Raw genomic sequence first — 25,967 nt, forward strand, 5'->3', positions numbered from 1 at the left:
TGACACAGAGAGAGAGAGAGAGAAATCAAATGTTCCAAGTGCATTCTCTATAGTTTCCTAATACAAAACGTTCACCAGAAAGTACAAATATACTCATCCTTTTTCAGTGCAGGCAGAAAATTTAGGAAAAGACAAAACTATTTATACCACAATGAGGATTTATCAGAATTTCCTATCCAAAACTATCATTTACAAAGAGTTTCAATAGATTTGAAGTGAGTTGTAGTTGCTCAGCCACTGAAAGCCAATCCCTGCTGAAGCTTTGCTGGAGTGCACTAACACTATGCCATACTTCACCGTAAAGGGTTTGCAAACAAAGTAGGAAGCTATAAAACTCTGAGTACTGTTTTTGTCACAAAATACCTAATTAAAGGCTATCTTTTGCTTCACAAACTTTTCTGCATTTAAACAAGATCAAAAAAACAGTTGATGCCCAGGGCAAATAATTGGAAGAAGAAAAGCAGTTAAAACACATTACAAGAAGCATTATTTATTCCCTTTTCTGTATATGTGCCATACGTATAGCCTGGATTTGCTGAATTGCTATGTACATATTACATTTCAGAGTTTAAACATTTAGCAGAAAAGCTGGAGGAAAAAAGAGTATAAATGCAGCATTAGTACTTACCCTTATATCTCCATTTACAGCTCTGGAAGTGTGATTAAATGCATGTGCAGGGTCTTTGTTGTAAACTTTAAGGAAAGATCGGTCTTGAATATTCCTGGAATTAAAGAATCAGCAATGACAACAGATGAAAGAAGTTTTATTTACTTTGTTGCCTGAAAGTTTCAGGTAACAGACAAACATAGTAGGTCTGCAGTCGATCTATAAGAAAAGCGTAAATGCCATAACTAAGACACACACAAACAAACAAAAGCCTGCTTTGATTCTCTTTCCCATGGGAAGTATCACTCTTTCACTAGAACTCCACACCCATAAAAATTAGATAGTGTTAAGTTTCTTTCAAGATCCTGCCATAGAGTGAAAGCACTTTGAAGACAATAGAACTTCAACATTTACACAGCACTCAAAAAGGATTTAGTTAATATTTACATGTCTTATTGTGCACTCAGCCCACATAAATTTTTGCTATTCTAAGAAGCAAGAATATCAAAAGAAAAGCAGTCTTTCTAACTGTAATGAGGAAATTTTAATTATCAGCTTGTTCACAAAGCTAAAAAATCCACAAAAGCTGAAAATTCAGTTGTAGATAAATTCTTCCTCTAAACTTTATCTATAATAAAGAAAGTTTTTAAAGGGAAAAAGTATTGTAGAAACAAATGAGCAAAAAATTTGATGAAAGCTTACACAGAAATAATTTAGATGAAAAGCCCTACAAGAATACTTTTGTTTTATTTGGTCTCTACACTTTGTCTTTGATTAGTTAATTTTTTAACTACTTCATTTAGGAAAGCGATGATAGTTTTTCATTTTGTTTCAAGACCTACCTTCCAATAATTTTATGGCTTTGACACTTGCCCTGAGCTCTGCTGATTTCTAGTTCACATTTAATCAGTAGCAATCTACGCTCACTTACATCCTTGCAAAGCTGCGATTCCTTTCATTTCCCTGTAGTGATCTCTAGAGAATTTACTTACACATGTGACTGAATTCCTTTCCTCCAGGTGCAGCTACAAGTCTAGTGAACTGATCTTAATCACTTGGATTATAATTTAAAAATGAAGGGAAGGATTGTTGGGCAGGTCCAATTTCTTTCTTACAATGTCATATTACAATCAGTGATTGCTTTGAGTGGGTAGCTAGTCAGAACTTGTGTTGCTGCTGCTGTAGATGTCAAGTAGTTATTAAAGAAGCCCCGCAGCTTGAGAGACAGATCAGTGTCTTGTGTTTAAGAACTGGAGGGCTGATGAGAAGTTTAGTATTTATGAGTGTTTACTTGTAGACTGCATAGGAAAATAGCTACCTTGCGGCAAGTTCAAGTTCTTCAATTATTTACGGTAACATAAACTGTTTTCCATCTTGCAAATGTGACCCTTTGGCTCTGAGACCGGCACTGGGACTGCCTCGGACTTGGGACTGTGTTCTTCTCAATACAAAGCAAGCTCTCTCACCTTCCATTCAAGAAATGGCATATTATTCATTTAAATACATTTTATCTGCTGCCTTTTCTGTATGATGGCTATGAGATGGTACCTCAAACAACTGGAGTTTTTTAAAAGGCATTTTCCATAAATAGTTCTTGTAGAAACATGACACTTTAAAGTAAAACATTGCTGCAAGGCAAAGCACCAAAATACTAGGCATTTGATCTCTGATATGAATGCTCATGTTGCTATGCTAAGATAAACATTACTGATAACAGGTATGTATTACTGCACATTTATTATTACTATAATTTGCATTACTGTAGCTCCCAGATGCCCTTGGCATGTTCAAGGGCCTCACTGATCTGTGTGTGCTGTGTAAACACACCAGGAAGACAACTTTTCACCAACTTACAAGGTGAATAGGAGTCACAAAAGACAATAGAATAGCTGCAGGAAGATAAGGGAACAAAAAGAATACAGAAGATCACAGTCTCTCCAGCCAAAGGAGCAATAAACAAATGCTGGAACCACGGGCATGCTCTGAGTAGGCAGTGCAACAGAGAGAGTGGGAAGGAGACCAATGCAGTGGTTTTGCAGATGGTTTGTCTGTGGACAACACCTTCCAAGCACGTTAGAGGGCTGCCTGAGAGAGAGGGAAGGCACTTGCTTGAAAATTAAAGATGTAAAATTCAAACTGGCATTATTCACCAAGTGGAAGCAGATGGCACTTGGTACTCAACAAGAAATGAAAAGTAGCATTGAAGTGGGCTTGGAGGAGTCTTCATAATGAGGACAAGTGGTTTAATGAGATGGAGAAGATACAGTCAGAGGACAAGTGAAAAATGAACGCATGCAGAACAGTCTGCTTGTCAAACAAGGAGAATGATCTTTGTTGCTTCATTTGAATGGGTAAGAGCAAGCAAGATTACAGCAAGATTACCTATTACCTGTGCCAACTGCCAAGAAAAGCCAATTACAGCAGTTGCTATTAAAAAGTTAAAGAATTACATGAGTGTTTTTTCTCTGTGTGATAGGAAATGAAGGCTGTAAAATAGGGATGCTCTGGAGCACAAATCTGAAGTCCACACTAGATCCAGAGCCCTGAACCACTTTAAGAAAAAGACTGGACTAAAGTAGAAAGACAGAGCTTTGACCCCAGTGATAAAAAAAAATTTAAAAGGAAGGGGGAAAGTAAAAGATAAAAGGAAGAAGAAAAGGAAGATGGAAGGGGAAGGAAGGGGAAGGAAGGGGAAGGAAGAAAGAAGGAGAATGAGGAGAAGATGAAAAAAAAGAAAAAAAAAAAGAAGAAAAATAATAATAAGAAGAAAAATAAGAAAAATAAGAAGAAAAAGGGGAAGGAGTTTGATGGCCTAATGCAAGGCACAGAAGAACACGGAGCAGCCTCTGAGGGAGATGGAGAGCTTAAAGACCTGAGTGAAACCCCTCTGTTTACAGGAAAGAAAGCAGAGGATTGAAGGAAGACATGGCAAACAAAGGAGAGAAAAAGGATGCTTTATTTCATCTGTTCTCTGAGGGGAGACACTGAGAAGAAATTTTGAAGAGTAAGGAACAGAAATGGAGAAATGGTTGTGGAAATTATTTAAAGGTGGTGAAAATGCATGTTATGGACTCCATTAACCTGGAATTGCTGAGGAATCCTAAGTGAGAAGACTGGCAGAACTGAAGGAGAGAATTTTGTTATGAAGGAAGTCAGCTGGGTTGTGGGATTTCCTCTAGAAGTGCCTGACAATGCAGGCATAGGAACAGAGGAAGCAGATGTTGGGGTTGAGCCAGGCCTGAGGCTGGCAGGGTGACGCCTGCAATGGGAGCAAGGGAAAAAAGGTGGAGTGGCATTAGGATAATCAACAACTGCATTCTCAGGGGCACGAAGTCATAAACTGTTAGTCTGAAACTCAAGGGAAGACGGAGGGATAAAGGGAGAAAGAAGGGCTAGATGATGGTTGGCAATAATGCACTTAGCAACAGAGATGTAGTAACCCCTATCATGAGTCAATCAGTTGATCTGATCTTGTGAACAAACTGTTTGATGCATAAGAAACTTGGGTACATGTTGAAAGATGATGATGTTTGATGAAAAAAATCAGATGGGTCTTCACATAGGCATTACAGTGGCCAAACATGGGTGTGGCAGTCTGCAAAACAGATAAGATTAAAAGAAACTGAGATCCAAGAGACTGCCTAATGACACTGGACAGACAGCCTGAGGAAAGCAAGACAGAGGTGAGAAAATGGAGTGTGGTGCTGTTCAAAGATTAAGAACAGGAATGGGGAAATTGGATTGGGACGGGCTAGAAAAGCTCCAACTTGCTCTTTTAACTACAGCATGATAAGGAGGAACACCTTAGCCATAGGATCTCCAGAAGAAACAAGGCAGCAGTGGACAGTACACTTCTCTTGCACCACAAAATCTTCCTGCATTAGTGGCAGACTAGTGGAGAGCAAACAGCTTTTCTGCTTTCTCCTCCATCTTGTTAAGCAAAAATGGACAAATCTCTGTCCATTTTTATCACAGTTTATTTATAAGGTGTAGCATGTCTGCAGTGTACCTGAGAGCTTTATTTATGCATGATTTGGGACTTTCTAGGGACCCTGAGACCCTGGAACTTCTGCTGAAGAAACCTGGTTAATTAAGAGGCTGCACTCACACAAAATAAAGGATAGAAAGGTGAACCATGTATTGACCAAGCTCTGAATTAGTGAAGTGACTGCATCAGTTGCTGCATCCTGACATATAACAGGAAGAAGGTGCAGCAGTGCTCCCCAGTGCCACAGAGCTTTGGCTGTGTTAGATGGCCCAACAGGCCCCAGTGTGAGGACATCAGTGACATTCACGTTTGTTACTTCAGGCTCATGAGATCAGGCTTTGCACTCCCAGTAAAGAAACAACCCAGCTTTTCTGTAAATGTTTACTCTGTAGTCTGTATTTTAAATGATTGTGTCTCTGGTAAAATTCAATAAATGTATTAAATATATGAACCTTTGTATATTATACAGATATTTCAACAAGGCATGCCATTTATCAGTGGCTTGTGCAATGGATATTGCACCTACAGCTAGAGGTATTGCCAGACCAGACCTCCTGGATTATTCAGATACCACTGAACATGCCTTTATGTGTCAGGCCACTCTCTGTCAGACACTTATCAACCCCATTCCTTTCCATTCTATAAGTGCACAACAAAACAAAAAACACACAAAAAAACCCCCAACCCCATGAAACCAGCAGCTATAATGTCATGTCTTACCTCACATCACACAATTCATAGTATATGTTTCTGCTCTCATCCTTGATGTAAATGGCAACACTGGGTGATTCCAGCATTTTCATTGTCAGCTGCTGGGGGAAGGCACTTACAAAAAGGGCACGAATTGTGTCTGTGCTTGTGATCTCATTTGGCATCCTCAACTGCTTTGTTTCATCTCCATACTGAAGATACAATACACCTGCAAGCAAAAGCAATAGGAAGTTACATATTCTTAAATGCACAGTAATGATCTGGTTTCAAAGTCTATGTAGAACACAGACCAAGCCCATAATGAAAAGAGAAAAAACAGCTCACTCTCTTTAAAAAATAAAGCACATTTGTCATTCTCCTTTTCAACAGACTATTGGAATAGAGCACAGAACAATGATATGGTTGGGCCCTGATGAATGTGCTAGTCCCAATACTGAGATGCCTCTTATTTTACTTCAGTTTGATAAATCAGAAGTTTACCTCAGAAATCCTAATGGAAAATCTCAAACACAACAAGTTGGTTCTGTAGCGGAAGTTGTTGGTAAATCACAAGGTACTTTTAAAAAAAGTAGCTGAGGAAGAAATTTATCCTTTTATAGTATCCAGCTTTCCTTATACATAACCTCACACTTACCAATAAAACCAAAATTTTCATTTTAGCTCAAGGAATTTTATATTCACAGTTCAATTTGCTGGCATTATATAGCATGAAGCCTCAGGTGAAAACTCCTTCCAGGAGTAAAACTGAGGTACCCCACAAAAAACAAGAGCAATTTTGGAACCTTTCAGTTTCACAGCACCATTAATAATCACGCTTAGTGCTCAGGGAGAAACATAAGTAATCTCAAATGCAGAATTTCAAAATATGGACATTCTTACTCACTCAAGACAGAACACGCTTCTGATACAGCTATTTTCAGGGAATGGGAGGCTGTGATACACTCAATAATGGAAAGAACCATGAATAATACAAACCAGGGGACTGAGGGAAGGGGTATGAAGTACCTCTTCCATGATGGCTTTGTTGGCCCTGCCAGGCCTATGCTGACTCCTGTACAGCCAGCACTGGCCAGTACTGCATGAGTGTGGCTCATGAGCATTGCTACAGCCCAGTCCAATGTCATCGTGACCTCCAAAGCCCTCCAAGAACTAAAGCACTTGGAAAGAGCCATCCCAATTAACAGAAGAAATCAGTCTGGACTTGATGGTGTTGATGAGTTCTAACCATGCTGAGTCTAGCTCCTGAAGAAAACCAAAAGATCTTCTCATGAGCATCTCCAGTGTGGGAAGGTTTATTAGGACCTGCACAGCAGGAAACGAGCTGCCACAGCACTGCAACTAAGCAATTTCCTGGGATGTACAGCACTAGGGAGTGGATTCAGAAGTGTTCAGCTGAACTACTTTGGATACAAGGAGATGGGGACTGGTAAACTCAGTTGAGTGCACTGTGCTGTTTCTGAGCCATCCCAGGTGTCTCTGTACAACACTGCATTGTCCCAGGGGGAAACACCTTTACTGTCTTGCTGTCTGTACGGGATGGAGCAGGTGTAGCTTCCACAGTGGTATAAAAAGACAGGAGATCACAGAACCACAGAATGGCTGAGGTTGAAAGGAACCTCCGGAGGTCATCTGGTCCACCCCCATCCCACTCAAACAGGGACAGCTACAGCCACTTGTGCAGGACCATGTCCAGACAGTGTTTGTGTATCTTCTAGGACAGAGACTGCAGCCTTTCTGGGAAACTTGTGTCTGCTTGGTCAATCTCACAGCGAAGAAGGGTTTCCTGACGTTAGGGGGAATCTCATGTTTCATTTGGTGATTATTGTCTTTGGCCTTCTCAGTGGGAATGAATGAAGAGAACCTGGCTCTCCTTTGCCCCTCCCTTCAGGTTCTTTTGCACACTGATGACATTACTGTCCTTGAGCCTTCTCTTCTCCAGGCCAAACAGTCCCAGCACCCAACCTGTCAGAGCAAAGAGGCTCCAACCAAGTTAATAATCCTTGCGACCCTCTCCTGGATTCTGTTCAGTCTTGGGAGGATTCTGTGCTGCCAGGCCTTTGCATCAATCAATAATTTACACAGGTGGGCTAAAGCCTGGCAGAGCATTTTACACAACCTGAATTCACTACAGCAGTTGCAGTGTAGATGCACTGTAAAGTTGTTCTCCCATGACCAATATAATCAGGAGGGTTGGGAACACAAGGCCCTCAGTGCAGTTGCCATCAGCCATCAGCAAATCTCAGCAAATCACAAAATTTAGATTTGACTCAAGTCAATGAGCGGCACTTGAAAGTCAGCAACAGGATGGGCACTTTATGGTACTGAGGTACAAACACTGAGCAAAAGCATTGGGAAAAGTTGATGTCCTAGAATACAAAGGCAAATAATGAAAAGAAAAGAAGGCATTCCAAGCTAAGATGAGCCCTGTTTCCCCTTAGTCTTTAATATTTTTGTCTCTATGTTTTCTGTAATTGCTCTGAAGGAGGGCAGAAACAGTCAGATGTTCCTACAATCAGTGGGTAATTGTGCTGGCACTTAGGGAAAGAAGATGTTAACTTTCCTGAATACTAAACAGACTAAGCATTACCTAACTATTATTTAATATTAGGCTGCTTTTATAAAATAGAGCTGTTAACCTAATCTTTGTATTATTATCAAGAGCTGATACCTCTTTCTTCATTAGATTGCAATCAAACCCCATATAAATCCTACTACAAATTTCCATTTTCCTTTGTCTGGAAAAACTTTTTCAGACTGAAATTAAACTAGTTTTTTTTCAAAGACTGAGAGGAGTTTTCCTATGAATTTTATTTATAATGCCAATATTTAATGAGCTATTAAACCCATTTTTCTCTTTTTTAAATTATAATTGGAGACATAATTTACTTCTTTATGTTCATCATTTATGTCTTTATGTTTCTAGATAAAATTGTCTTTTTAGTGCTCAAATATTCTATGCAGCTAAACATTCTTTAGGATTCAGAAACTACATTCGTAAAAAAAATTAAACAAGTTAATGATTGCATTTATTTCACTTTTCCAAGATATGCAAAGACATACTTACTTTTGATGATAGCTTTCAGTTATGAAAAAGTTCTTCCTTATGAAGAACATAAAGAACCTTCTATGTTTTGGCATTTACATTTTATTGGATTTAGTGACAAAAAAATCCACCTTTTTTTGGCAAAAAAGACAGGCTTTGCATACCAACTTTGCAGTTGGGTGTGACTCGCTTTTCTGCCCTGTTTAAAAGTTAGCGCAAAATTTAGAAATGCTAGCTTTGAATTTCAGACCATTAAAACCACACTCAGTATTGAGCTACTGAAACCATTAACACAGAGTAAGTGGAAGAGTTGAAAAATCTTCCTTACACACAAGTCTTGATTCTGCCTGTGCTTCAATGCTCCCACAAAATAGTTACCCAAAGCAAAATCACAGTTGTCCTTGAGTCCCGAATTTTCAAAGCAAATATGCATATTATGCCTTTAAACAGACAGCTTAAACATACAACTTGGAGAAATGTTTTGGCCCCAATCTCACTTGAGAGAGGAAAAGATGTTTTCAAAGGCATAATAAATTCTTTTTTCTTTATCCTCCTTTAAATCACATGCCCTTAAAAAACCCTACTGCCTTTCCTCTTGAGTTGTCTGATCCACATCATGATACAGCAATGCTTTAGGGCATTTCCTATTTGACAGAACTAACTGCTCACTTCTAAAAATCCTTTTTGAGCATGACAAAATAAAGAGACTCAAAATCCATTAGTTAAAATCATTCACAATATTTTTCTTCCACACATTGCCCAGGTGAAATTCTGAACACCAACAATACCCACAGGTTCCACTTCATGTAAGCTGCTGGAGCTCTGAGGTGTGTTTTACCTTCAGCTAAAAAATGACTCCCACGGAGATTAAAGCAAGAAGAAATAGAATATAACTTAGACATGGTTTTTGTTAGGGCACAGAACATACATCAGCAAAGCTGCTGGAAAGATAATTAGACACAAGGGATGTTCCTGTCTCCATGTTCCCTCAAGTCCCTCTTGCACTTACTTATGCTTCTGTTACAATGGATTTACCTGAAACATGAAGATTGTGCCCATTTTTATACATCACAAATCAAAGAGGACTATGAAATTCCCTGCTGCTCCAGGACAACATGTATGAAGATGGCTGTGCACAAGGTAACAACGCCACGCAACAGTACTGAAGGTGCCCATCAGACAATGCTGTGGCTCCCACTTCCAAGAACTCTGAGGTACTGCCAGCCCTGCACTGTCCTACAGCTACAACACAAACTAGAATGTTCAGCCATCCACTCTGTCATGTAGTATAACTTAGCTGCATAAAAACCTCTGGAATTTTTGATCGTTCTTTGCCCTACAAGCAACAGACCACAGACTTAAACACAGGCCACAGCAGAAAACATTTACATGTAGGCCTCAGTAATATCAGCCTTGTAACAAATTGCTTCACAACATCCCTGTCAACAAAGAGATACGCTTTAGAGAGGGGCAATTAAACACCCAAGAGGCAAAAGAACATGTTCAAAAAAAGGCTTACAAGCACCAAACTCAGATCTGATGATGATCCTGTGAACACACCACATGACTGCCCTTTCCTTCCCTACATACAGAGCTCTTTCAAAACACAGTATTTTCTGCTGCCTCTTTATCAGTGGTCAGTGGCAGGATATGCAAAATATTTCATCATTTCTCTCAGGGATGATCTGCATGAAACACAAGACAGTGCAATGAAAGACGCAGTTACCCTGACTTGGGTGGCTGAGCCCATCTGTGCTGGATTGGGATGCTTGAGCAGCCTCCCTGTGCCTTCAGCCAGCACAGCTCTGAGCTCAGGCAAACACACCACATTCACAGAAAGGCCTTCAGCTCACACAGTGCTGCTGAGCTGCAAAACCCACCTGGGAGCTGAGGACATGCCTCACAGAGTGATGGTGAATCTCACCTGAACACATGGGGTCCAGGCTGGCTTTAGAGCATGGATCTGCATAACCACAGCAGGGTTGGCACAGCACCCATACTGATAAGACCATAACTCCTGAGTCACAACTGTAAAGGTTTACTCCTTATGGCAGGAGCTAATGTCATGCAGGTGTCGGGAAACCACCCAGCTCATATCTCTCAGCACCTCCATCACATACACGGTGCTGACCTAACCCTAAGCCCCACATTATCATGGTTATATTGCTAGCAATCATCTCCATGTAGGGCAGCTTACATACTCAGGAGAACTTTAAACACAATTAGCTTTTGTTTAAAGAACAAAAATTATCTTTAGAACTGCATTATTTAAGAGACGAAAGTTAAATACCTGATAAAACAAGAGTAAGTAAACAAACAAGATTGTGTCCTCTTTGGTGACCTTTACAAGTATCTGTTAGTTCTCTCAAACAATGGATTTTAAATGGAGAAATATAATTTCTCACATAATTCTCTTCAAACAAAAAAGAAAAAAAACTGAGGCAGAAAGTTATTTAACTCCTTAGTTTTATGAAATAAAATACAGTTAAAGCTTATATTTGAGTTCATGAGTTTCTTTTCTGTGAAGCTACAGGACCCCCTCTCTGTAGGCAAGATCTCTTACAAATTTCTGCACTGAAATATCTTACTGACATTTGGCAATACCTAAGTCCAGCTAAAGAGAAGTATTAACTGAAGAGAAAATCTGTATTTGGCTGGTATAGGATACTTGGGCGCTGGAACATTGAAACCTTCCCACAGAACCAAAAACCACTGGCATGAACAAGACACTCCTACTCTCTTCCAACACAGCTATTGTATGTATCCTCTGGAAATTCTGGGTCAAATCTGAAAATTTCTAGTAATAGTAAAGCTGGATGGACTGCAGCAATCAAAACCTGGATGCATTGGGAGCTCTAGACTTTCTTGAAATACAACGGTATATACAATGGTACAACTAAAATGGGGAAAATACTATTAGATTAGTTTCACTCTTTACCCCTAACCATCAGTGAACCATATCTTTCTAATAAGATGGGTAATCTTTGTTTTTTCCTGCTGCTTTAGCTTGATCTGCCACCCATTGAGTCAGTCTCTGTCCCTCATGCTGAAGTCAGCAGCAATGGTAACAAGCAAAAGTGAGAAAAAGCATCCTTGTTTCTTACTTATATTTATGTCAAGTCATTACTTGAGACTTGCATGAGTTTTAAAAGCTAAGGATAATCTTTAAAGTCTCAATGATAACTGTTTATGTTAGGGCTAGGTCTTTCCTCAAAAGCACATTTTAAAATTTTAATTTCTTATAACTAAGATTTCAAGATATTTCCATTTTTTCTTTGCTTTTGACAAAATTGTCAAACATAAGACCACAAGGACGGCAGAGGCCCATATTGTTGTTCTCTGTTCCCCATCCCTCCTTTCCCCCAGCTATCTAATAAACAGAGCAAACACACATCACCAAATTCTGCCAAAGTTATGCAGACACAAGTTTATAACAGTAACAACTCTTGCAGCATGGAAGAAATTCCTCAATATTAAGTTCTTACTTTCCATACCCTCAAGACTTACGTCTCCTATTTCACCACAGTTTCAACTAGTCTGAGGTCATTGCCATGATCCTTGTGGAATTTCTAGCCTGAAGCTCTCATAATAACTTCTGTTAGTAGTCCCTCCTGAAAATCTGTCCTCCACATTCAGAAAATGTTCTATAAATATACTTAGCTGTCTTAAAGTACTAAGAGAATAAAAAAGTAGATATTTTAATGAATAAAAACAATTACTTATTTAATTTCATTTTTTGCACAATAGTCTGAAGTGATTTGTTCAAGGTATTAAGTTGTTTGATAACAGTTTCAATAAAAACAAGAACTGTTTCATTTAGATTTCACTGCTATTTCATTCTTCTCTGCTACTTACAGTGACTTGCAATAATTTGCTACTTAATGAAAAAGACAGATGGAAAACTCAGTAGTCACATAAATTTTCTACCAAAATGTTATGAAAAATAAAGGTTTTCAACGGCCACTAAGCACTTTTCTACAAACAAATGCATTCAGCTGGCTAAGAAGAATAAGTAAAAACAAACAAACAAAAAAAAGGACAACTTTTTTTACCTAAAGAAAACACAGTATTTTCCCCATCTGATTCCTGATAAAACCTGTGAAAAAGCATCTTCAAAGCTGTCAAAAGGCAACTTTGCCTATACAGCTATATCAGCAAGTCCAAATACTGTGAACAGTTACTTCTATCATCTAGAGATTCTGAGAGAACATTTCAGTTTAACCAAGTTCCCCAGGTGGAAATCAATGTTCTGGCAGGATCACTTTTGGACAATAATTGAATTCTGTTGCACAGAATAGCCCAACTGACCAATAAGGAGACTTATTCATACCCTGAACTGACAAAACAATGACAGCAAAGAACACAAAACCCCTATGATACTGGATGAAAAAATATTCTAAAAATTACAAGCGAACAATTCAGTGAGATGAACAAGAAGTTTCATATACCACAGTTATTTTTCAGAGGGCCCCCAGAGGCTCTACCATGCTGCATTTACTGCACTCACATGCACCAGTTTTGCACAATAAAATCAGAGAACTCCACACACACTGGCACAGGACATGCCCATGCAGGATCTGCTTTAGTCCACCAGAAGCTGAGCCCCTGATCTCTGAAGAAGGTCCCAGCCAAAGGTGCCAAGCTGGCCAGTACAGTTTCCAAGGATGTGCCTGCCAAATCTGTGCAGATATGTGAAGCATTTAAGGTCACTGTAGTCAAGTACTTTACAGAGGGGCGCTTTTGTTACTAACATCTAAATGGGCAAAAGCAAAAAAGACAAGAAAATATCAATTAAATTTCATGTTCTTCCTCTTCAATAAACGCACAAAAAAAAGAGATCCTACCCAACTGTATTTCCTTTGTGTATAAATCAGCTGTATCAAATTCATTATTTAAGTAAAAACTATTTTTATAAACCATGTTTTTTAGTACTAAACGAGGTACAATTGATGTGTTTAAGGGCAGAATGTGACCATTTTAATAATCCATAGCCATGAAGCATTAAAGTAATGCAGGCCATGCATGCCTTTACAATTTTGTTCCATTTACCAAATGGTCTGTATTTACAGCAAGAAATTCTCTTCAATATTTCTGAAGTTATTTCATTTCTAAAAAGTTCACTACTGTCAGTAGAAAATTGAGGGATTCAGCCATCAGCATTGAAGAGCACAGTTGGTTAGGGCACCACACCAAAAATTCACCTCTGTGGGCTCTAACAAACAGCTTGACTTTAAATGAAGTCCTCACAAGCTACTTCCGACAAGATCTTGGAACCAAGCCCTTAGTTTGCATGATTAAGAAGAATGCCAAGAGGCCATTCCCTAGACTCACTCCAACTTGTCATTATCTTTCATGTATTGGGGAACCAAAACTGGACACAATGCAACCTCACAAATGGTGAGAAGAGGGGAATAATCACTTTCCTTGACCTGCTGGCTACATTTTTCCCATAGACAGCTATGCAGTGTTCCCTCGCTGCGAGGACATGCTGCCAACACACAGTCAGTCACCTTGTTGTCATACCCTAAGTCCTTTCTGCAAAGCTGCTACCAAGCCAACCTGTCCTTGCAGGGCTGCTCTGTCCCTGGTGAAAGGCTGCATTTGCCTCTCAGGAGTTTCACGAAGCTCCTGCTAGTCCATTTCTCTGGCTCACTGGGTCCCTGTGAAGTGGCCATCATTGGGCACATCAACTGCTCTCCTTGGTGTCAGACTTGACCCCACTGCTGGTTCATTCCATCCCAAAAACAAGGTTTCTGATGTCAAAAATCACTGGAGAGAGTCCAGCCCTGAGAAGCACAGCTAAAACTCAGCTGCCAGTTACACACCCTGAAGGCCACCCTACCTCCCCCATGTGGGTACAAGGAGGCTATGAGAGATATGAAAGGCCTTGTTAAAGCCAAGATAAAGAACATCCACCCTCATAGCCACAGATGGTCTATTCATCACAGAAGGTAATTGGGCAAGGCAATGGTACAAGCACCTCTCTCCTATGAAACAGACGAGTAGTTAAAAAATATCCAGAAGTGCTCCCATCTTCAGAGCTGCTTCGACCATTGCCCCTATTGTACCAAGAGAACACCCTAATCAGCAGGCTATCAACAAGCTTCTGATGCAGTGATTATCCTCTTATCCTGCTTGAATTGGGTGCTCTGTAGCCAGAAATGCAGAAAAGAGACAGAGAACAAGAAGTAATACAAGAGACAGTCCTATATGATGCCACAGAGATGACATTATTTCCCTCTGGGAACAGAAACTTGAACTTAGGCCCAGCACAGTAATTATCTGTTAGAATCACTACTAAATGTATAAACAGTACTGGGACCAATGATTAAATCCAAGAGCTGCCCTCATTCAGGGACTTGCTGTTAGCCCTGGCAGCAAATCCTAACTACAATGTGCTGTGGGACAGGCTATGCTTCTCTCCTTGGCTGAAGTCTTACACTTCTTACAATGCGTGGAATTGCAATACAGTTTTTTCCTTTGCATAACCACATCAAATGGAAGGCTCTGGTGTTTGTGTGACTTATTATATTAGAGGTAGACTTACAAATTTTGCCTAACACAAAAATTAGATCAGATTTATCCAAGTGATAGCTCCTGTCCTAGATACACCCCATGGGACAGTTCCATCTGGCCTCCTACCTTTCCTCTAAAAGGAGGCCTGTACATGATACTCCAGCTGCTAAATCTGTCTTCCAGCAGACACCAAATGCTGAAGGCTCAAATTGCTGCTGCTAAATCAGAACATGAAGTGATGATAGAGCTCAATAAAGACATTACATCTTTTATGAGGGCATAATTTGGGATAAAGAGAAAAGCCACTACCACCCTGGCATAGCTTTATTCAGTTCATCCAGGTTGCACACTCTCTACCTCTCCTACTATCTTCATCACTTTTCATTCTGATTTATTCATTTTGCAAGGTTCTGAAATTGGAGTATTTTGTCACTAGGTATTACCCAACACAATGAGGCACTGGCTTTGCTCAAGGCCCTTCAGTATAACTGGAGTGCAAATGAATAATAAAGTTGCATTCAAAAGTCATTTAACAGATGTAGCAGTGACAGACACAGACTTACATAACTAATGTGTTTGTTTTATACACTGTACTTATTATCTTCTACTCCAGTATCACTGCAATGAACCCATCAGATCCATGCTGATACAACCTGCTGCAACAAAATTCAGCTCCAGTGTGACACAGCATCTAAAATATCCTGCATATCAGCTTTTTGGTGGCAGACAGAATGTGCCTCTGTTGAGACAGTATGTACTAAATAGTATCTTGCTCCTTGGAAGCATTTTTTTTCAAGTTCTCCCCACACATTTTATTATAGGAGAAAGAAACTCTTAAGTAAACAGTAATTGTGGGTACAAGTGCTGGGGAGTCACATATTTCACTCTTTCCTATACCTGCCTTTCATATATCTTGTAGAGATAATAAATTAAACAGAAAAAACTCTGATATGCCAATATCATTAATGATATTCTTTTACTCTTTTGCTACAAAACATTTCAGGTAAGAGGTGTGTGTTTTTTTCTTTCCAAGTCCAAAACCTTTAGTTACCATAATTTGAAGAAAAGGAAAAGAAAACAAAGTCTTGGAAAGTTGGAAGGAAAATCTTAGAGTATTATAATTTCCTAGGGTCCCTGTTTCAATTCATTAATTGGAACTAGTTGTTTTAGTCTGTTTTTCCTATAGACCTGTCGGTCTCTGTTAAGCCATCTGACCACAACAGCAAATATTTACATGACCTTTTTGCATGTTGGCTGCTTTGCATACACTATAAAAGGCAAGATAGGGAAAATTCTTTAAGATGTCTGAATACATTAAAGTTATACTCAGCCTTAACTTGAAATGCACTTCCCAGGGAGTTCCTCTCCCATGAACTAAACTGAAGTTCTTGTGGACTTCATTAGGCTTAAACCATGCCCTAGGGAATCAGAAGGCAGTGCCACTACTAGCAAATCACAGGTTTCTCATATGAAGTCTATGGCCATTCACACATCTTCTGTCTGATTTTACAGGTCTATTTTAATTTCTAGCTCATAAATAGTAAGTACCAATTAATTACCTCCAATATAATATACCAGTCTACCTTTAGCATTTATATTTTTCTCTGTGTATCTTACAGTATTTTGCATACACATGAATAGAGAGTTATTTCCACTGCCAGCTGAAAAGCAATGATCTGTCTCTCTGTAAAGGTTTTGCTATGAGTGAAAATGACACTGTGGCACTTTCTTTTTTAACAGTCTGAGAAACATCTGCAAGAAATGCTATAAAAGATTGAGGCATTATGATTATAGCCAGTAATGGCATTTCCATATAAGGTGGCAGCAAACTAATTAATCAGACATGAAAATCTGTGCCTGCCAAAACTTGGGTTTGGGGGCTAATAAATAATAATCAGAATACTCCATGATTGCTTAAGACCCTCCCCATGCCAATCCTTAAGCATTTGTATAATTTTACTCCTTTATGTAATCCCTCCAAATGCAAATAAAATGCAAATGTTGGCAGACTCAGACATTTCTGAAGAGGCCTTTTCACACCACCTAGCATTAGGCACAGGTTTACCAGTAGGAAGCTCAGTCTTCCTCTGCTCCTCATCCATCTGGACTAGAGTGGCTGGGCACCCTGGCTGGGGCACCCAAAAAAAGATGAGCCATAAAGCTTCATCCTCCTCAGTCACTACTCAGACCCAGCTCTTTGTTGTGCATTTATGGAAATCTCCCCATCCCACATCCTTCCTTCACCCAGCCCTGCAGGAGCACCAAGAGCAGCGGCTGCAGAGGGAAGGGGTGGTGACCACACCTGCCCTTCCAGGCTCTGAGCCATCACATCGCCTGCCCCGGGCACTCCATCCCCACACAGCCTGCCAGTGCCTGCCCTTATGGATGCTGCCCATTGTTTGGACAGATGTCCCACATGAGAGACCACAAGTGAAGATATTTGTCAGCCTTCATTTCCCCGAGGAGGTACCGGGGCAGGGACAGCAGCGAGCAGCAGCGCGGGCACAGGCGGTGCTGCCGTAACCTTGCTGGATGCCTGTCAGGTTCTGCTTCCTCCAGGCAAATTGCAAGTGAAGTTTGCTGAAAGCTTTTGAGCACTTTCCAGGTTTCAGATGATTCTCACTGACAGTTTTGCTAGATAATTTTTTTCCCACAGTTATCGCACTGGAAAAGCTCCCAGTTTTCAAATACGTATTTTAAAATACATTTAATTTTCTCTTGCACAGTGAATTCATTTATTTTAATATCTTGCTTTGTCTCCAGGCTGCACAATGGTGAAGCAAGTGTTGATTTCTACTTTTCTTAGCCAAGAAAGACCTTAATTTCAAAAGCTGTGGCTGAAATTTTAAATGGGCCCACAATAGGAAAACTGTTTTCTAGGTCAACTCCACGTGAGTACCATGTCCTGTCAGATTAGCCTGACTGACAAACCCATGATAGTGAGGTAGCCAAAATGCATTTGTGTTGTTCCTTCTCAGGCTCCATGTTAATTCAGACCACAATTTGAAAACAAACTGACTCATATATAGCTAGTAAAATAGAAACCCACAGAATAATTAGAATTTCAAAAAGAAAACATCAGTTTTTTTTAAATGCATTGAGATATACAACGTAAAATAGAAGTTTCCAAAAGTTGATTATTCTCCTGGCTGAAATTATGTTCACTTAGAATCAAAACATAATTTTTATTTAAATTATATTAAATTAAATTAATAGATATAGAAAGAGAGGTGATGATACACAGATTATTTCAAATCATGACTTGAAGTACGTTCATGACACTTTTAAAACTGAAGTTATAAACAGTTTTCTGTTTTTTAAAAATAAACTTTCCCCTTTTACAGTTGGAAATAAAAAGGACCACAGCATGCAAAGCAACTCAAAAGTAGAATTTCAGAATGTTGCTGATGGTGTTCTTAGAACACAGTGGCAGAAGAGATCAAAAAGAACATTATTATAAAAGAAATGCACATAATAGTAACAATAATAATATTATTGTTGAACTATTAATAATGAATAATGAACTATTTTGGAATACTTTTTATCTTTTAAAACAAACTGTTTGTTGCTAATTTGTTCCTGGAATTGCTTGAAAAAGGCAGATTGTGGGGTGATGACAATGTATTACCTTCTATTTGCCTAGTATGATGATCCCTTAAGCCACACACATATCTGTGACCCCTCCTAAACACTATCAACTGAAATGCTTCATATTACATTGCCTCCCTGTTGTTTGTTTACTTTTTTCTTTCTCCTGCATTTGGCCTGTTCATGATGGGATAGGCTGGGACCTTGTTTCTGGCACATGAAAGACAGGGGGTTTTGCAGGGTCTGAAATTCTGGCCATTAAATAAAGTAGTGTATCTTCATGTGGCTGTCCTCCTTTAGGGCATGGACAACATATTTCAGTACATGCAAGAGATGCTAACAAAAGGGTTTAAGAATGAATTCTTAACAGTGAACTTATGGTCCTCCCATCTTCGCAAAGATACTATTGAACTGAAAAATTTCAGAGCAGCAATGATAGTCAAGTGTCCAGGATGGTTTCTGGATGAGCAACAAGTGGTTACAGCAGCACTTCTCAGCTGGAAAAGAAATGGCCTGAGAGAAATGACAGGCCAAAGCAATCAGATATGGCCTGAGGGAGGCAGATAGCAATTTGATGTTTGCTGTCACTTCCAACACAAGGACTAAGGGGCATAACCTAGAGCTGATAAATAAATATAAAACAAAGCAACAGGAAAGCAGTGGTTGGGCAGTAAACCAACAGGAACTTGCTGCCTAAGTCACAGATGCACTGTGGAGGATGTGGAAAATTTACATGGGAATCAAAGGTGGACTGAACAAATACCTGGAGGAGACAACCCTTGGTGGTTATTACACAGGTAGAAACCATAACCAGGAAATCCCTAAGCTGAAAATACCTTGAGGCTGAGAACACTTGGGGGAAGGATCACACAGACACACAGAGGACAGGGAGTGATTCAGGACAGCCAGCACAGGCAAGTTCTGTCTGACCAAGCCAGGGGCCTTCTGCAGCAGGCTTCCACAGCAGTGGACAAGGGAAGGGCTACAGATGCCCCTTATATGGACTTCTGTAAAGCCCCTGACATTGGCCCCACAACATCCTTCTCTCTAAATTAGATGGATTTGATGTGTGGACTGGTAGACTGACAATTAAGTGGTTGGATGGTTGCATCCAGAGGGTAGTGGTCAATGGCTCAGAGCCCCAATGGACATCAGGGACAATTGTTGTCCCTTGGAGTCTGTACTGAGACCAGTGTAATTTAATATTTAAAAAAAAATTACATAGATGAAGTGATTAAGTTCACCCTCAGCAAATTTGCAGATGGCACCCAGCTGTTGACAGGCCAAAGGAGCAGGATGCCATCCAGAGGGACCTGGACAAGCTCAAGAAGTGGGCATGTGGGAATCTGATATGGCTTAACAAGAGCAATGCAAGGTGCCCTGAGCTAGAGAAACCCCTGGAATCAACACAAGTTGGGGGAGGAAAAGAGCAAGAGCAGCCATGCCCAGAGGGGCTTGCTGGTGGGTGAGAGGCTGGACATGACCCAGCCATGTGCCCTCCCAGCCCAGAGAGCCAAACCTGCACTGGGCTGCATCAAAAGCAGCCTGGGCAGCTGGTAAAGGGAGGGGATTCTGTCCTTCTGCTCTCTTGAGGCACCACCTGTAGTGCTGCCTCCAGCTCTGGGGTCCTCAGCCCACACGGTGGGGCTGGACTGTGAGCTCCAAAGGCTCAACCACTTAACATTACATTGAAGCAAATACAAATTTTACAGAAAATCCTGGGGTGAGGTAAGTCATCCTGGGGATGCCCTAGCCAGCAAAGACTTACAGGCAGTATAGTATAGTATAGTATAGTATAGTATAGTATAGTATAGTATAGTATAGTATAGTAAAAGTAATAGTGCATGTATAGTAAACATACATATGCTCTTAAAAACATCTCAAAAGCACAAGTCTTATGCAGGTTGAAGTACTGCAAATTTCTTCTCCGAAAGCCCAACATACTGGTGGCCCAGCAGGCTGTGGGAGAGCAGCCATTTGTGAGCTGACATGGACAAGGATCAGCTTCTTGTTTCCAGCCCCACTGCTCTTCACTTTTCAGCTCTGGGAGAGTAAGGGACCCTTTCCAGCCCTGTTTTCTTCACACTTGTTGTGTTTGTCAGATATCATAATACTCTTGACAGAAACTGTCTTAGATTATTGAGGAATGAGTAAACCACCATGACAAGCTTACAAGCATGGCATGATTTACAGTCCAGCCTTCGATTTATGTCACTCTGTATATTGGGAGATGAGCCTACAGGAAAGCAGCATTTCAGTTTATTACCTATGAGCAAAACCTGCCTTCCTCAGCAATCCAGAGATGAGTTACATGCCTTCCCACAACGCTTTAACTGCCCTCTGGTGTCTTTCCTCAAAAGAACAGCCTTTACTCCTACTATCCATCAGCTGAGCTGAGTCTCTGAGACAAAATTCACCATCATAAAAGGAGCTCTGGCTCACAGCTGGGCTAAATTCAACCCTGAGTTATGGGAAGAATGCAGGAAGCAGAGCTGTCCACCTGTGCTGACACATCTCTCGTGTCACTGTGCAGACGGAAGGGCACTGCCCCAAAGTATAGGGATCTCCATCAGCATATCCATTGAAATCCTTGGCCTGGAAAGCTACTGCCACACAAATACAAACCTTTTCAGTAAGATGGATTACTAAGACAATAGTATCCCTTGGTTTCTTTCAACTAAATCTGGCTTTGAAGATATGACAAAGTGAAAAACCTGTGTCTGCTGTCTGAAAATGAGGGTACAATCTTGCATTAAATTCATCGCCAAATACTGTGCAGGCTTGGCAGGAAGTATTTGCAGCAGTGGATTTTAACCATTACTCAGCATTTCATCTCTCTCTCCTTGCATTTCTACCATGCTCTCATCACACTTTCAGATCTTATGAAAATAATTTCACCATTCCCCCAAGTTACTCAGTATCCCCTACTGAGTTAATTTCCAAAGAACAACCTGACATGAAAAATAATGTGCTACCAAAGTCTTTACTTTTTCAACCCCAACCTATTTAAAGACTGTTTTAAATCCACAAATGGAAAACACAGACTAAACACAGAATGGAGAAGGACTGGAGCAGGCTCTTACCCAGTGATCTTTCCTTTGTTTGGTTTGCTGACCGCACAACGGGAAGACTTGCCCGCGTGCGGCTGCCCCTTGCAAAAGGGGTTGGAGAATCACCTTCAGACATGACCTCTAAGGAATCAGCAGATGCTTCAGAGAGGTGTTCTGTGTGGTCACCCAAATTGGACTGTGGGCTCTGGGACGGTTTCGGGATTCTTGTCTGCAAAACAGAGTATTTCCTTATTAGTCTACTGAAACCAGAGTGTGGGAGGAAAAAAAATCAAAGAGAAGAAGGAAGAAGTCCAATTCTTCAAATTCTGGTATGCTGGAGGTCACTTGTACAGATTATTTAGGAAAAGTGTCCTTGGATATTCCGCTGCAGTTTTTACAGTTGTATATCCACAGTGCAAATTTTGTCACTAATAAGGCCATGAGGATAAGACTTGTGCTGAGGAGACATACAGTAATGCCATTCTCCTTGTCCACACACACACACATATATACTCTAATTTTATCAAATCTGCTAAGAAAAATCCTCTGAAAAGCAGTACTGTAATGGAGTAGTGAAGCTATCAATTTCAGTATCTTCTGCTGTGCCATCTATGGAAGGTCCAGGTCATGCAGCATAGCCAAAATAGTGATCCAACATTTCTTGTTGAAATCATAAACAATTACTTTTTGTTGTTGTTGCACCAGCTTAAATCAGAACTGTCTTCATTAACTGACCAAATTAATTATGACTTTTACTGCAAAATCATATTAGTAATTGATAAACACAGCTGCTGGGAAAAAACCCAACTCTTCCAGCAGGGGAGAGATATGGTTTCATTTATGCACTTCTACCAAGTCTTCACGGTAGGATCTGCCTAGTAAAAACACATTCAATAGGAAATAAAATGTCCTGAACATTTTTTGCAAACTATAAATGACATTAAAGCCCTTTCCACAAAAAGGGGTTGCTTTAAGAAGCATAGTCAATATTGTGTAGTGAAACCTTCTCACTCACAACCACATGTACTATTACTCTGGAAGAATAATTTCCTGATCTCTCTCAATCAAACCATATCACAACAAATGGGAACATACAAAGCAAAAATTCAAAGCAAAGCAAGCTTACTAGGTTCCAAATCCAGTATGTAAATATGAACTTTATAGACATCTATAATCAGCACCAGGCACAAGATAGCATTAAAATTATATGTTTTTACCTCCCCTATCATTTAAGGTCAGATGCTATTATGTTAAAAATTGCCTGTATCAAAATCAACTTCAACTCTAGGTTTGAAGCTGCTGTCAAGATCCAAACAAGATTATGCTTCTTTCTGGAAAGCTAAGCTAACTAATCTTGCTGACATCTGTTTCTTTCAGTGGTTTTTCAAGTGAAATGAGCAAAAGTCATTTCAGCATCACATACTATTCCTTATGTGACTTTGAATGTATGAAGAGCTTCAACTTTTATTACATTTTCATTAGCTGGCTGTAGAGGTCTGTTCTTGCCAAGTTGTGCAGTTGCTCACAAATTACAATTATTAGATACACCTCACAAGAAAGTAAATCCTCCAGAACTACTCACTTTCTAAATTCCAATATTAAAATAGTACTGGTACTATCCAAAGTCCTACAGTGAAATTGTTCAAGAGCATTGAATATTATGCAGGACTTAAAGCTAACAACATTTTTTCTAAAGTATGCTTTGAAGTGCCTCTGACATGGTCAGCATTAGTCTGCAGTTGTAAATACAAGGACTTGTGCCAGGAAAGTTACAGAGGTGACAAGTGACCTGCAAACACAGAAAAGAATCTGATAAGATAGTACTTCTTCATTAAACTTTCCAAAATGGCTTGTGAACCATCACTGCTGAAGTATTTTGTTTACACAGGCACATTACGGAAGTATTACCAAGCCAAGACATTACAGCTCTGTAGCTCCTTGTAGTGATTAAAAACTTATCTGTATAAATCCATTCATAGGGAGCTAGAAGGCAGGTAATTCACCCTTTCTAGAAAACCATGACTAAAAGAAACAAGATTAAAAAAAAATTAAGGCAACAAAATCAATCTACAAAAGAACCTTCGTTTCAGAGTTTGTTGGGAAGGAGATTGCTTTTATTTCTTAAAGAAAATATATACTGATAAAATAGAAATATGGATCAAGTTTACTTTGCTTTTGCTTATTTTTTTCTCTTCAATTTATAATAAAATAATCCCCAAATGTCATTTGAGACATGCAGTTGCATGTGTATTGTTCACTGATAATATGAACAGATGTATATTTGAGGAGTAAGGGGACACTTTATTACCAAAATCAACAGGCACAGATTTAGCTGAGCAGTTGCCCAGGGTGTCCTGTGAATGCACAGATGGAGCCAACCCAGCACTGCTGCGTTTCTTTGGTTGTCCCTGGGGAAGTGCTGTAGGACCTAAGACACAGCACCCCAGATCCCCACATATGACATGATGTCATTACTGCAGCTAAATCTGTTGGGTCTAGCTGAGATAATTTTCTCCATAGCAGCCTTCATAGTGCTGTACATTGTATTGGTGGCTAGAAGGTGTTGATAACACACCATTATTTCTGCTACTGTTGAGCAGGGCATGCACAGCATAAAGGCTCTCTCCAACATTCCCTCACTCACCCAGGAGGCTGTGGGTGGGCAAGATCTTGGCAGAGGATGTAGTCAGAAAGGCTGACCCAAAATGACCAAAGGAATATTTGATACCACTTGATGACTGTTCAGCAATAAAAGCTAAGAAAAAGGAGGAGAAAAGGGACCATTTTTTACCACATTTGTCCTATGGAACAACTGCTACATGTACTGGAGCCTGAAACCTCAATTCCCAGGAAGAGCCTGGACATCATCTGCTGATGGGGAATACAGAATACTTTGTTTACTTTAGCTCCCGCAGGTGACCTTTGCTTTTTCTTTATTAAACTGCATTTATCTGAAGCCATGACATTTTTCCATCTTATTTTCTCCCCTGCATCCCAGCAGAGGAGGGGGGATGGAGTGGCTTGGTGGGTAGCTGGTGTTCAGCCAGGACAAACCCACTACACTCAAAAAGATTGGTTTTGAGCAGCCCTTGTTTCTCACCACCTATGCTGCAGCTTTCTGAGGCAATCCAGAGACACATAATGGATTCTGCTCAGATACAAATCCCAGTCCTCCTCTTAATCCACCAGCTCCAATCCATAGGAGTAATCCACTCTAGTAAGTGGAGCAACACCAACATAAAGCCAATGCAAGCTATAAATGAGATCCACCAAATACACACGTGAAGCTTATGAAAGACTTCAAGTTATTTGTCATGCTAAACTTCTGTAAACACTGCATTCCAGGATTCTGAATTTTAAACAAATTCTAAAAAAATTCTCAAGCTCAGTAACAACAGTGGGTATTCAAAAGAGATAGGAGTGCAGATTTGATAGGAAAGCATTTTTGTTATCAGCAACAAGCACAAGGCTTGATGCTACTTAATAATCAAGTGGATTCCTAGGTATGACTTAGGAAAACCAACTCATGTGGTGGGGAAGGAGCCAGCAACATTTACAGAGCTATAGCTACAAGTATTTGTAAAGATTTTTGAAGAAAGTGCAGAAACCTTCAGCATGCTCCAACCTTGTAATAATTATTCAGGATGATGATTCTAATATCAAATAAGAAAAATAAGACAAATGTCAAATAAATACTTAATAATAATGCCATATATGTTTTTTCCACTGAATGTTCACTAATATTAAATTGCTTAAAATACCCCAGCAAGTGTCATTTTAAGGACTTTTCAGGAATGAGCACACAGCACAAGCTTTCACAAAATAAATGCTGACCCCAATAGTCAATGTTTCAGGACTCAACAGAGGACCCAACTAGAGTCATAGTCTAGACTGCTGCTATGTGAGTCAGAACGGTGCTGTAGCAAAAAACCCTGAAATACCTAACAGAGAAGAAAACTCAAGATATACCCACTAAGGAACAGCATTATCCAAAATTAAAATGTATAGAGACTCCACAGAGGCAGACAAACTCAAGGAAATGCTGTCACATTCCAAGCCACCTCGGGGATAAATGCCAGAAAACAGAAGAAGGTTCAGAAGAGGCAGCAGGTCTCTCTCCCCCTCTGCCAAGACCAGTTAGGTCACATTTCCTCAGCCAGCCATGGTCTTTTCCCCCAAGATGAATGTTAGGAGGCACTCCCCTGAATGTTTGTGCAATAAGGTTCATCTTTCACCCAGCTGAATTGAGCTGACCCTCCTTAAGGACTTCTCTGATAAAAGATACTCTCTGTGCTAGTTCTGGGTCACAAGATCATCAGAAAAGATATGCCAAAATAGGGATGGACCATTCTGGTGTAAACATACACGTAATTACAGTGTAAACTTACAATTAATTAGTGCGTCTTGATGACTCTTTTACTTAGGATACACTATTTTATTTACAAGGATATAGACCCTTGTAAC

General features: G+C 39.9%; 1 protein-coding gene across 16 annotated transcripts in view; it reads right to left on the reverse strand.

Moving 5' to 3' along the window:
• KIAA1217 (KIAA1217 ortholog) overlaps positions 1-25,967 on the reverse strand; it is a 335,499-nt gene that overhangs the window by 73,050 nt on the left and 236,482 nt on the right. For all 16 annotated transcript variants that reach the window (XM_063149891.1, XM_063149934.1, XM_063149854.1 and 13 more), the window contains 3 exons: positions 21,537-21,732; positions 5,316-5,514; positions 629-722 (listed from right to left, as the gene is read on the reverse strand). In XM_063149891.1, the coding sequence (XP_063005961.1) occupies positions 629-722; positions 5,316-5,514; positions 21,537-21,732 (489 nt within the window). The remainder of the gene's footprint in view (positions 1-628; positions 723-5,315; positions 5,515-21,536; positions 21,733-25,967) is intronic.

Source organism: Melospiza melodia, chromosome 1 (genome assembly GCF_035770615.1).
Source record: "Melospiza melodia melodia isolate bMelMel2 chromosome 1, bMelMel2.pri, whole genome shotgun sequence".
Taxonomy (NCBI): Eukaryota; Metazoa; Chordata; class Aves; order Passeriformes; family Passerellidae; genus Melospiza; species Melospiza melodia.